The sequence below is a fragment of the Erpetoichthys calabaricus genome, chromosome 16 (assembly GCF_900747795.2).
Source record: "Erpetoichthys calabaricus chromosome 16, fErpCal1.3, whole genome shotgun sequence".
Classification (NCBI taxonomy): Eukaryota; Metazoa; Chordata; class Cladistia; order Polypteriformes; family Polypteridae; genus Erpetoichthys; species Erpetoichthys calabaricus.
Window position 1 is genome coordinate 12,291,652 of NC_041409.2, and position 13,424 is coordinate 12,305,075.

The 13,424-nt window shown below is 40.3% G+C and overlaps 1 protein-coding gene across 1 annotated transcript in view; it reads left to right on the forward strand.

Moving 5' to 3' along the window:
* calm1a (calmodulin 1a) overlaps nucleotides 1-6,895 on the forward strand; it is a 32,130-nt gene extending 25,235 nt beyond the window's left edge. Inside the window, exons 5-6 of the mRNA XM_028821313.2 lie at nucleotides 5,500-5,635; nucleotides 6,041-6,895. Of these exons, the coding sequence (XP_028677146.1) occupies nucleotides 5,500-5,635; nucleotides 6,041-6,069 (165 nt within the window). The 3' untranslated portion in view covers nucleotides 6,070-6,895. The remainder of the gene's footprint in view (nucleotides 1-5,499; nucleotides 5,636-6,040) is intronic.
* Nucleotides 6,896-13,424: the final 6,529 nt, after the last annotated feature.

The window sequence follows — 13,424 nt, forward strand, 5'->3', positions numbered from 1 at the left end:
ATCCGGAAAGTATTCACAGTGCATCACTTTTTCCACATTTTATGTTACAGCCTTATTCCAAAATGGATTAAATTCATTTTTTTCCTCAGAATTCTACACACAACACCCCATAATGACAACGTGAGAAAAGTTTACTTGAGATTTTTGCAAATTTATTAAAAATAAAAAAAAATTGATAAAGCACATGTACACAAGTATTCACAGCCTTTGCCATGAAGCTCAAAATTGAGCTCAGGTGCATCCTGTTTCCCCTGATCATCCTTGAGATGTTTCTTCAGCTTAATTGGAATCCACCACCTGTGGTAAATTCAGTTGATTGAACATGATTTGGAAAGGCACACACCTGTCTATATAAGGTCCCACAGTTGACAGTTCATTTCAGAGCACAAACCAAGCATGAAGTCAAAGGAATTGTCTGTAGACCTCCAAGACAGGATTGTCTCGAGGCACAAATCTGGGGAAGGTTACAGAAAAATTTCTGCAGCTTTGAAGGTCCCGATGAGCACAGTGGCCTCCATCATCCGTAAGTGAAAGAAATTCGAAACCACCAGGACTCTTCCTAGAGCTGGCCGGCCATCTAAACTAAGCGATCAGGGGAAAAGGGCCTTAGTCAGGGAGGTGACCAAGAACCCGATGGTCACTCTGTCAGAGCTCCAGAGGTCCTCTGTGGAGAGAGGAGAACCTTCCAGAAGGACAACCACCAATCAGGCCTGTATGGTAGAGTGGCCTGACAGAAGCCACTCCTTAGTAAAAGGCACATGGCAGCTCGCCTGGAGTTTGCCAAAAGGCACCGGAAGGAAAATTCTCTGGTCCGATGAGACAAAGATTGAACTCTTTGGTGTGAATGCCAGGCGTCATGTTTGGAGGAAACCAGGCACTGCTCACAAGGCCAATACCATCCCTACAGTGAAGCATGGTGGTGGCAGCATCATGCTGTGGGGATGTTTTTCAGCGGCAGGGACTGGGAGACTAGTCAGGATAAAGGGAAAGATGACTGCAGCAATGTACAGACACATCCTGGATGAAAACCAACTCCAGGGCACTCTTGACCTCAGACTGGGGTGACGGTTCATCTTTCAGCAGGACAACGACCCTAAGCACACAGCCAGGATATCAAAGGAGTGGCTTTAGGACAACTCTGTGAATGTCCTTGAGTGGCCCAGACTTAAATCCGATTGAACATCTCTGGAGAGATCTTAAAATGGCTGTGCACCTACGCTTCCCATCCAACCTGATGGAGCTTGAGAGGTGCTGCAAAGAGGAATGGGCGAAACTAGCCAAGGATAGGTGTGCCAAGCTTGTGGCATCATATTCAAAAAGACTTGAGGCTGTAATTGCTGTCAAAGGTGCATCAACAAAGTATTGAGCAAAGGCTGTGAATACTTATGTACATGGGATTTCTCAGTTTATTTTTTTTTTTTGTTTTTTTAATAAATTTGCAAAAACCTCACAAAGTTTTTTCACGTTGTCATTATGGGGTGTTGTGTGTAGAATTCTGAGGAAAAAAATGAATGTAATCCATTTTGGAATAAGGCTGTAACATAACAAAATGTGGAAAAAGTGATGCGCTGTGAATACTTTCCGGATGCACTGTACCTATGTTGTAAAAATAGGGCTGGGTGATATTAATTTAAAATTGATATTGGGATTATTTTCACCCAAAATGCAATATTTGATATTTCTTGATATGCTCATATGACAACTTATAGGTTTAAGAACACCACCATATAGATATGTATATACACATTTTCTATATAAAGTCCAGATCTGGACTTTAACAATTAATGAATAGATGTAATGCAAAAACCAGCTCAAATGCCCCCGCCCTAAAACCATTTTTGCTTTATATATCTCCTCTACTTACACGATCACTTATAAGTTTTAGAGTACCTCAGTTTTTTCAGCTTTTATGGAAATGCACACAGTTTAATGACTTAGTTTCATGAATTCAAGGCATAGAATAAATAAACAATGGCAAAATAAAAAAACAGTCAAGGAATTGTACATTTTTATTCAAATTTTTGATTCATCAAAGTAGCCACCTTTTATAATAGTCAAACTGTGGTAACTCTTTTGATTTGGGATGCCAGTCACTCCATGCAAGTTGCCAACTCTTCCTCCAGCAAAAGAACTTCAGACCATCACTCTAGCTCCTCCATGTTTGACAGTTGGTGTCACACACTGATGAACCATCCTTTCATGAGCTTGATGGCGTACAAACAGCTTGTGTGATGAACCATAGACTTTCTTCCAGTCTGCAGTTGTTTACAGCTGGTATTTCAAAGCCCTATTTTGTTCTTTAAGGAATTGCTTTCCTCCTGCCACTTGCCCTGTCAAATCTGCAGCACAAAGTCTCCTCTTCACAGTAGAAACTGATTTGTGTTTTTTGTTTTTGTTTTTTTTTTTTTTTTGACCACTGTTAAGCTGTGCTTTTGAAATTGTGCTGTGAGGTGCTTATCACACAAGCTGGTGACTCTCAGAAACTTGTCTTCTGATTAGGTTGTGCCTTTCAGTCTGCTAGATCTCTTCCTATGAGAGTTTCTTCCAGTTTCCAATTCCCTTTGCATTGTGTAGGACACCGTACTCACTGACGCAATTTCTCTAAATGAATGGCCTACACTTGCCAGAGTAATGATGCTCTGTCTCATTTCATTTGTAGCAATTTTCCAGCCATCATCACTAGTTTCTACGGTGTAATATTGCCCAAGTAGTACTTTAGAAGGTCTATTAACGCATTCTGTTCCAGCTGTGCTTTAAGACGGACAGAGGGTTTCTAAGTAATCAACAGATTACCTGTTCAAATGGTTTGCTTCAATGTGCAAGGCTTAATTTACTTTAAGTAAAACTGATACAGAATTTTTAGTTTTTGCTAATCTAAACTTTAAATTTAAACCTCTGGCAGTTTACTCCTTACCTTTTCACCATTTTGGGTCATTCATTGCATTTCAAACTGATTAAATTTGAAGAAAACCTTGAAAAACGGATGTGTTCTAAAACTTTTGACCGCTAGTGTGTAAGTGAGTTTCCATTTTATCTATTGCATCTGTGTCTGCCAGTCAGTAAACATTGGTATCTCTCTCTGGCAGTTTTACACAAGTAACTACAATGCTCTTGATTTTTTACAATGCCAATTACTAATCATAATATGTGTTATATGTATTATACATGTATAGTTTTTTGATTAACATTATTTATAATGGTTCTAAATTATGTATTTGCAAATCCATGCTTTTTCTTGTTTATAATAGTTTGTGATGCATGCGGGTGTTTATAATATTTACCAGCATAGTATGTACTGTTTGCGACTGAGCAGCTTGTATTATCTGTTCTGTACACTTTTTTTGAACCCTTGCTTCTCAATAGTCTGCATAGGTACTTTACGTGGCTGGTGCCAGGTAAGAATCTGTAAGAAGCAGTTGAAATTCTGAGGAGCACAGAGCAAGACTTTATTGGGCTTGTAAATGAAACCATAAAGTAATATTATATCGTTGCACATTTTTTATTTCATTAACTGATATTTTATTATCTTATGACAAACCTTTGCTATCAAAATAATGATTATTTGAATTCCTCCAATAATCTTAGTTTCAAAGTGTCACCAGGCTAGCGCAGTTTAACGCTCTTGGCCCTGACATTTACAACAAGTGGCCACTGGCTGTCGGAGGAGTTGGGGATACCTAAAGAAGCTGGCTGTAAAACGCTTGCATACCTCACCTAATACATTAACACTGAATAATTTACCAAAAAAAAAAACTGCACAAGGTGCTGTTTTTATTGCTGCTTTTTTAGCATTTCAGTAATGGCGACGGTGTTAAATGGATGAACAGTGATTTACACTGCGTGGAGGTCAGACTTCTGGTGTCTTGTGAATTACTGGTTAGTGTAGTTATTTGATCATCATCCTGGGGAGAACCAAATCCTTTGCAAATCAGTAGTGTTAAATTTACCGGTTTTAAACTTTCCAATTCTGAATCTCGCTCAATTACTACCTCCCAAACCCCACCTTTGCCATCATCACTGCCAGGGAGCAAGGACTGTGTCAGCATAACTGTGCACTGGAGATTTTGTGGATTTTGTTTACATTCAGAAGTTGTTGATAAAGTACTATACTGTATATCTGTATATTGGCTTTTGCACATTGGTTTTTCTTGAATATCGAATCATTGTCCAGCCCTTTGTCAAACCACTTCATTCCACTTTGAGTCCAGCATCATTGCTGTTTTAGCAGCCCTACATGATACACTAGTCTGAAGTTTTCATAAAAACAAATGGTTTTTTGAACAGTTATGTTCCAGTTATCTACTGAATAGTAGAGAACCTGCTGAAGATGTTGTTTTCAACTAATGTCTCCTTTTAGAAGTTTTTTTTCACTTTAATTGGACAGTGCTTAGATTGTGTGAACTGGAGTAGATTGTCTGTCTGTTTCTTTTTTTTTTTTTTTCTTCTTCTTCTCAATATTAAATTTAATGGCAAATGCAGCTGGTGTTACGCTAGATGGTTTTTAATGTGCTCCTAGGGAGAATGATTAATTCTTGGTATCTCTGAGCACAAAGCAGGAACCATCCCAAGACTGTGTCATTAAGGGTCATCTGTCAATGCATGTTATACCTTAAAAAAGATGTCAGTAGTAGTGGATGAGGCAGACAGTCAAATATTGCAGCATGATACAGAATGGTTAGAATGTTGAGTGATTTGCACCAATTGGGCATGTAGGTTGTGATATTTCTCCGAAGCTGTGCCTTAAAACAGAAACTAAATCGATCTAAAGTTGGAGGGAAACAACACGAGAGGATATTGGCAATGTGACTATGCAGTAGTTGTTGAAATCCCTGCAGTTACTGCTAGACTATTGATAATGGGAGTGACTACCAACACTTTGGAAGCAAATGGAGACCTGACTACAGTAGATTAAAGGGGAAAATTAATAGAAGATTACATTCATTCTTAAAATTATCAAGTCAAAGTACATAGACATGATGATAATGGTTTCAAAGCCAAGAACCTCTTTTGTAAGTAAAATTAGGTATTTCTTTATAAAAGGCATCAATTTCTGCTACTAATTGACATGAAAAAGTGAAACATGCTGTAAATGTTAGAGCATTACAGAAATTTTATAAGGTTGTCAATTTTCAGATGTGCCTGAAATTGGTCACAGTAGGAGAAAAGAACTACTAATGTGGCACTACAGGTATTGAACAGCACCTTTTACATTTATTTCTTGGGCCGACTCCTTTATTCAAGGCGACTTACAACTTTGAGAGTCCATTGGCTCCAGTTCTTTTTGTTTTTCCAATTGGAGCTCAAGTAGGTGAAGTGAGTTGCTCAGGGTCACATGGTGTCAGTGGCAGGATTTGAACCCACAACCTCAGGGTTTGAAGTCCAAAGCCTTAATCACTGTGCCACACTGCCTGCATCTCAACAGATAATCGGTAGATGGATAGACAGACAGACAGACCAGTTTTGGGAAGCTGACCATGGTTATCTTTTATTCTTATTCAGGATGGAAATGGATACATAAGTGCAGCTGAATTGCGTCACGTCATGACAAACCTAGGAGAAAAATTAACAGATGAAGAAGTAGATGAAATGATCAGAGAAGCAGATATTGATGGAGATGGACAGGTCAATTATGAAGGTATGGAATTTGTTTTCTCTCATTAGTTGCACTTATACTTGTGATTTTTTTTTTTTTTTTTTTACATAGGAAAAAAATATGTAGCTCTTAAACTGTTAAAACACGATATGCTACTCTGGATGGCACTGGCAGTTAGAATCTGCATTGGCAGTATAAGTTTAAAGTCCTGTTTCTACTTCAGCTGTTTAATGCATCATTACAGTAGTCTCCTCTTCCACACATCTGCAGACTCACACTGTCAACAGGGAAGAACTAAACCTTAGGAAATCCTAAGTGTCTGTTAAGAAAATGCTTCTGAACCTTGTTAAAAAAGTGTTAATTTGCTTTTGTAATATATTTATTGTATTTATATTTATTTTGAACTGAGTTGTTACTTAGTAGTTGTGTGTTTTTCTTTCTCTGCAGAGTTTGTACAAATGATGACAGCAAAGTGAAGTCCTCCTCTTCTTACCTTTTCCCTCTTAGAAAAAAAAAAATCAGTTGACTCTTACCTCTTGCAAAATGTTCATTTATTCATACTGTTTCTGTATAGAAAACATTGAATGTTGAAAAATTCCTTCTGTCCACAAAAACTGCATGTAATGGTTGGTGGTCATGTCCCTAAAGATCAGTTAAGCATCAATTAGTAATAACTATACTACCTTCAATACTAAAGCACTTGGAGAACTCTAAAAGGTTCCCGTTGCTTATAATACTGTTTGGGCTGGCCATTTTTTTTCATGCATGCAGCTTGAGAGTTGAGCACAGTCTGATGTATCAAATGTGCTAATTCCACTCAATGTTGTATTGTGGGTATAGTACAACTTGTATTTGGTTTTCCTGAGAATGTAATATAATAAAAGCAAAATGGCTGCAGTTGTATTGCCACGTCGAAAGTGGAATGGAACTTTGAAGAGTGCTCAAAACAATTCCATAATACACAGAAATAATAACAGATGGCATGTGGGGATTTCAAAACTGTTACTTTGTTCTGCATTGCACTGTGGTGAAAGGAGTGTGAGGGTTGTGACTATTCTCTAAGTGATCTTCAGTGAGGGAACATCCTAAATTTCGCATTTTTATCTTAAGTTCTCAGTTATGACATAAAAGTGTAAAGTGATATTGTATATCAACAATACATATATCAGCAAAAAATATTAGGCATTTAATCTGATTTTTAAAGTTTACATTCATTCCAAGTTGTAAATGCTAGTTTTTTTTTTTTTTTTTTTTTTTTTTTCTTTTTTTTCCAATAAAAAGACCATGAAGTTTAAAATATAATGGCTGTTTGTTATTCCTGTGTCTCATTACTTTGAAACAAATCTCCTGTCTGTGGGTAATATGTAAATTGGTCTGCTCCTCCCGTAGTGTAAAAAAACATTAGTTTTGAAGTTAAATAATCGGAGTTGTTTGAGCAGAACTCTTTTTTGTTCAAGTGTCCATTCAAAAGCATGGATCTTTCACAATTTCATAAAATTTTCTGATTAAATGACGCTCGCTTGTCAGGTCTTTGACCAGTGTTCCAGTTGGAAAAAGTACACTAAATGGTGGCGTACTGGTGTGATCCAGTTTATTGTATTTCTGCTGTTTAGAATTTAAGCAAAATCTTTTTTTTTTCCTACATTTTACTAATTCTTTTAAAACGGTGCATTTCAAAGTGCATTAATGTATTCCAATTGTAACATTATTATCAACTAGACCGGTATAATGGCTAACTTGTGCTTGTGTGACTTAACAGTTGATCTGTGCATTAATAGTGTTACACATAAGTGGGAATCTTGGGCATTAAATTCCTTGTTGGTCATCCGTGTGAAGTTTGCATGTTCTTCCTGTGTCCCCAGACCCCCCAGAGTCATTCCAGCAAAGCGGCCCAGTATGAGTGAGTGGTGGTGTGTGGGCCAATGTACTCTGTCCAGTGTTTGTTTCTGCACTGTGCCCAATATTTACCTTCCATTTATGTGACTTGGATTTAGTGATGATAACCACTCGAAGAAGAATGAATGTGTTAACGACTTGCAAGTTCAGCTAAATGGCTGCTAAATCAACCTGCACATCACGGCGCCAGGAGCTTGATCTCCTCCACCATGCAGTTGTACGTGTACGGTTTTGACAGAAAAGCAGTGATGTGTTTGTAGAGTGAGTGTTGTGCCTACTTGAGTTATCCAAGAGGCATGGTGATTGGCTTAAGTGGGGAAACTTAACTGCAATCACAAATGCTTTTCTTAAACGCTTGACTGAACTGTTTTTTAATATGTGCCTGCACACATTGGGCTGACCAAAAGCGGTTTGTAAGAGCAGGACACTGCAGTTGTGAACACTTTTTGGTATGCTTGGTTAAATGTCTTCCTCAGCTTAATTTCCGTCACTGTGAGATTCTAACAAGCAGCGTATATTTTAAAGTCCAGTGCTTGGCAGCTTTGGCGCACCACTTTTCAGTATAGTCGGCGCCCTGCTTGTTCAGCATGGAATGCCAGAAGAACTGATTTTTAACATGATGTACACATCTCTGATGAAACAAACTTGTTACTTCCTGACATGGCACAGCAAGCCCTCTCCTCTTACTGGCACTTTTCCTGTTATAGATAGAGGGGACACAGACTGGCATGTGTTTGTGCAATATCACTGATTTTTAAGCCATTGAGATTAAAGTTAAATGCATCTTTATACAGTAAGGTCAGGTATTGGTTAACAATTGGAGAATTTAGACCACAGTGCATTCATCAGCACATCACATTTAACAGTACAGTCTTCCAGTTTGACCAAGCAACAATTCAGAAAGTTGAAAGAAATGGAGGTTTCAAAACTTGAAAGAAGCAAGAACGTGTCGCATGTTTCACTGAATGAGTCCTACGTAAACTGATAAGTGGATAAATTTGCTCATCAGAATAAATGTGCCAAGCAAAGCATTAACTCTGAAGAGGAAATGGGAGGAAATGGGAAAGTAAAGAGGCCCAACTGGCGTTTTTTTATGTAAAACTGTGATCAGCTTTTAATGGACACATTAGAAATGGGAAATGCAAAAACAGGAAGAAATGAAGGAAAAAATACAGCTGCACTTGGCTTCACACAATAGGGGCAAAAAAAGGCATGAAAACCAAACATTATTGTTTGTTCAATTTTTCTGTGGTAAGGGAGAAGAACAAGGCATTCGCTTCCTGCAAAATTCCCCTTTTAATAAATGAAATCTCCAGGAGCTCAGTTTGGGCCAAAGGAAGGCCCCCCTCTCTCCTAACCCACAGGTACAATGGGGGGTAACTGCACCTAGCAGCCTGTCTGGTGCAGGCCTGAAGACCACCGTCAAACTGGGCATCTCTTTGGAAGCTGTGGCCGAGATTTACAGTATGGCCTTGCATTTCTTGATGCCCTTGTGCCTGTTGCCTTCACCACCCAGTGTTGACAGTCTTATACTGTACTTGTCTAGAAGTGAAAAGCTTGTCTCCATCATGCGAGGGTAGCTTTAAGCAGCCTGGTCATTCCCCAGTTCCTAGTCACATAATTATTTACCATCTTAAGTGTTACGTAAGTGTGCTCAAGTGTACATACACTTGCAGGGTGCAGTCCCAATAAATTGTAATTTTGCAAATCTTTAAAGTCCGTCTTCATACCTCCCTTTCGCTTCCTGTACTTTTTATTGCAGATTCTGGAAGTGTCCTTGAAGACTTGGCGCCTCTCTTGTTCTGCTCCACCTTGCTGTCCTGGAACTGTCTTTGGTGTGGCCATGCAGTGGTACAGGCATGAAGACCACCGTCACACTGAATGTTGCTTCCATGTGCTTGATTGATTGTTTAATCTAAACAAGTCAGGGGTGTTGATCTCTGGTCCTGGAGGGCTGCAGGTTTTCATTCTGACCATCTTCTTAATTAGTGAGCAGTTTTGGTTGCTAATTAACTTCTTTTGTCTTAGTTTTAATTAGCCTGACTCAGACCCCTTGTTTCTTTTTTCCTTAATTAGCAGGCAAACAATAATGAGACCCAAAACAAACAGCCACATGACCAGCTCACCTGTGCCCATCACACAGTATCTGAAAATAAAGAAAGGTGAAGGACTCGGTAAGGTTGATCTGTCAGGTCACCAAAAAACATTTTGATGATGCTCTAAGAAAAAACTGAAATCGCCATTTTTGGAAATGTCTGCTGTGACAGAATGAGAGCAACAACAAGCCGTGGAATTAATGAGTTTAATTAACAGCAAGAAATTGGTTGGAGTTTGACACCCCAATTTAGCTGGTCATCTGTTGGCTTGTTTCACGTCTCATTTCTGTTTGGGTGCCATTTAATGAAGAAAAGGGTCAATTCACAGGACTGAATCATTAAAAACATGAAGGGAAATGAATTTAATTCACAGTGAGAACTGGTCACTGATTAGGAAAACCCGCAAGCACTGCAGCCCTCCAGGCCTGGAGTTCGACACCCCTGATCTAAATTGTTTTTCAGTTTCTTGTCCTTTTTATATTCTGAAAATGTTTTTTTTCCCCTTCAATAACTGCGTCTTCCCTCCTCCAGATTTATCACTTTTGGAATGAAGCCACAGAACAGTCCACAGCTCCGTCCTCCACACCTTCCATGTGTCCCTTCTGTACGACGAGACCGGTGTGTGAGGAGCAGCTCCTTTGGTGTTTTTGCTTATATGGTGTCGGTGGCCATCCTGCTCGGGGGTGATTGATTTACCAGTCTCACCAACGCTAGCGACAAGTCATCTTCTGATATGTGAGGAAAATGTGTCTGTCTCTGATTCTATATTTAATTTTCTCTGTCTGACTCCCATGTGGGGGCTGAGAGTTAGATCACTTAGCAAATATTGTGAGATATGGAGGAAGGATCTCATCTATTTGTCACAGTTTATGCAGTAACCATAACACTTTCTTCAAATTGTGTATGCTCATCGCAAAACTTAAAGGAGTTTGGTTTTTTTTTATCCCCTTGGCTGGCAGCTGTTGCAGTGATTCTAACTCCTTGATGGTTCAGAAATGTACAGTAGCCACCTGTGGTTTGGAAAGCCCAGGAGCACCTTGGGCTGAGTATGAAGTGGCCTGCTCAGCAGCAGCAGGGGGTTTGTGGGGGGCGAGGGACGACATGCTGTGTGCTGCCCGCGTAGGCCATTGAAACGGTGAAAATCTCAGTCTGGTTGTTAAACACGTACATCATACGTGCATAATGCTTAATGTTTGTCATTTCTATGGTGCATCAGGGATTATTCTGGTCGGAAGTTGAGGATGTCTGGGCCCTACAGTTGGTCTTTCTTTTTAAGTTGTGCATTTTTTGGCAAACTACTGTATATTGTTGATCTTCAGTCATAAATGAAATCTGTGGAGTAGTCTGTGATGATCAACTGAACATGAATGGCATACACTAGAGATGAACAACCAAAAAAAAAAATAAATTAGTATTGTGTGCTTATTTGGAGCCATTTATGTTAATCTGTTTGACACTGCTTGTTTTGTGGTCTCTATAACCCATTCTGTAGTTCTACATGTGTGTCCCTTGTGAAGTTTATAATGTTCTTACAGCGCCCCGAGTCTCTACTCAATGTGGAGCTCAGATCAAACACAGATCGAAATCTCCGATATGCTGCACCAACAGGATGACGTGAGAATCTGATGCAAACAAAGCTAATTTTTCTGTAAAAAATTTACAGACGAAGAAAGAAAAACATTTTTACCTTAGGTCATAAAACAGTTTGTTTGCAATGTGTGTATCAATAAGATAAAGAAAAGGGGGGAATGAAGGCAATCAGAATGGGGGTTTGCGGCAGGCAGGGTTTGTTCCTCTCATGGCTCTGCTAATTTATGTTCTGTATTCCTTGTTTCACTTCCTCTGTTTAATTCATTTTCTTAACGTTCATTACATATACTTATGTAACGTGTGTGATTGTTTTAATTGCTATGTGTGTATTCATGTTCTGCTGTGCCCCTTGTGTTTTGTGAGTGGCTCCCCCGAGAGGCGGGTCACCTGTCCGTCTTCCTGTTTGAACCGCCCCTCCCCCAATCCTTATTAAGCCTTGGGAGACCCACTGGTCAGATGAGGTTCATTGTCGTCAGTTCTCCTTTGGGTTATAGCAGTGTTTCCCAAACTGGGGACCATGGCGGCATTGCAGGTCGGCCACGACTGACCCCAGACAAAACCCTGCCAACTGTGACGATTGCACTCGATTCACAATGGCAGCATCACATCTTGACCAATCCAGGATGACGTCCCCAACCGGAGCCATGTGCTCAGTTTACCATTGACCATCGCTCTTGATTTATCTAATTTGCGTGGTACTCCTCCCTGCTTTGATGATAGCACTCGATTCACTGAGGGAGGCCAACTCACATCCCAACCCCCCCCAGACAATCACGGTAAATTCAACGGAATAGAGGACACCCCCAGGTGGGTCACGAGCATACTAGCATGTGAAAAAGTGGGTCGTGATACCACAAATGCTGGGAAGCACTGGGTTTAGTATTAAAATTGTTTCTTTGATTCTCTAGATTTCTGACCTCTGCTCTTTTTGACCATGACTATTGGGTTCTGTTTTGGGATTTTCTTATTATGAGATTGCCTTTGGGGACATCTACAGTGCATCCAGAAAGTATTCACAGCGCATCACTTTTTCCACATTTTGTTATGTTACAGCCTTATTCCAAAATGGATTAAATTCATTTTTTTTCCTCAGAATTCTACACACAACACCCCATAATGACAACGTGAAAAAAGTTTACTTGAGGTTTTTGCAAATTTATTAAAAATAAAAACCAAACTGAGAAATCCCATGTCCATAAGTATTCACAGCCTTTGCTCAATACTTTGTCGATGCACCTTTGGCAGCAATTACAGCCTCAAGTCTTGTTGAATATGATGCCACAAGCTTGGCACACCTATCCTTGGCCAGTTTCGCCCATTCCTCTTTGCAGCACCTCTCAAGCTCCATCAGGTTGGATGGGAAGCGTCGGTGCACAGCCATTTTAAGATCTCTCCAGAGATGTTCAATCGGATTCAAGTCTGGGCTCTGGCTGGGCCACTCAAGGACATTCACAGAGTTGTCCTGAAGCCACTCCTTTGATATCTTGGCAGTGTGCTTAGGGTCGTTGTCCTGCTGAAAGATGAACCGTCACCCCGGTCTGAGGTCAAGAGCGCTCTGGAGCAGGTTTTCATCCAGGATGTCTCTGTACATTGCTGCAGTCATCTTTCCCTTTATCCTGACTAGTCTCCCAGTTCCTGCTGCTGAAAAACATCCCCACAGCATGATGCTGCCACCACCATGCTTCACTGTAGGGATGGTGCCAGGTTTCCTCCAAACATGACGCTTGGCATTCACAGCAAAGAGTTCAATCTTTGTCTCATCAGACCAGAGAATTTTCTTTCTCACGGTCTGAGTCCTTCAGGTGCCTTTTGGCAAACTCCAGGCGGGCTGCCATGTGCCTTTTACTAAGGAGTGGCTTCCGTCTGGCCACTCTACCATACAGGCCTGATTGGTGGATTGCTGTAGAGATGGTTGTCCTTCTGGAAGGTTCTCCTCTCTCCACAGAGGACCTCTGAAGCTCTGACAGAGTGACCATCGGGTTCTTGGTCACCTCCCTGACTAAGGCCTTTCTCCCCCGATCGCTTAGTTTAGATGGCCGGCCAGCTCTAGGAAGAGTCCTGGTGGTTTTGAACTTCTTCCAGTTATGGATGATGGAGGCCACTGTGCTCATTGGGACCTTCAAAGCAGCAGAAATTTTTCTGTAACCTTCCCCAGATTTGTGCCTCGAGACAATCCTGTCTCTGAGGTCTACAGACAATTCCTTTGACTTCATGCTTGGTTTGTGCTCCGACATGAACTGTCAACTGTG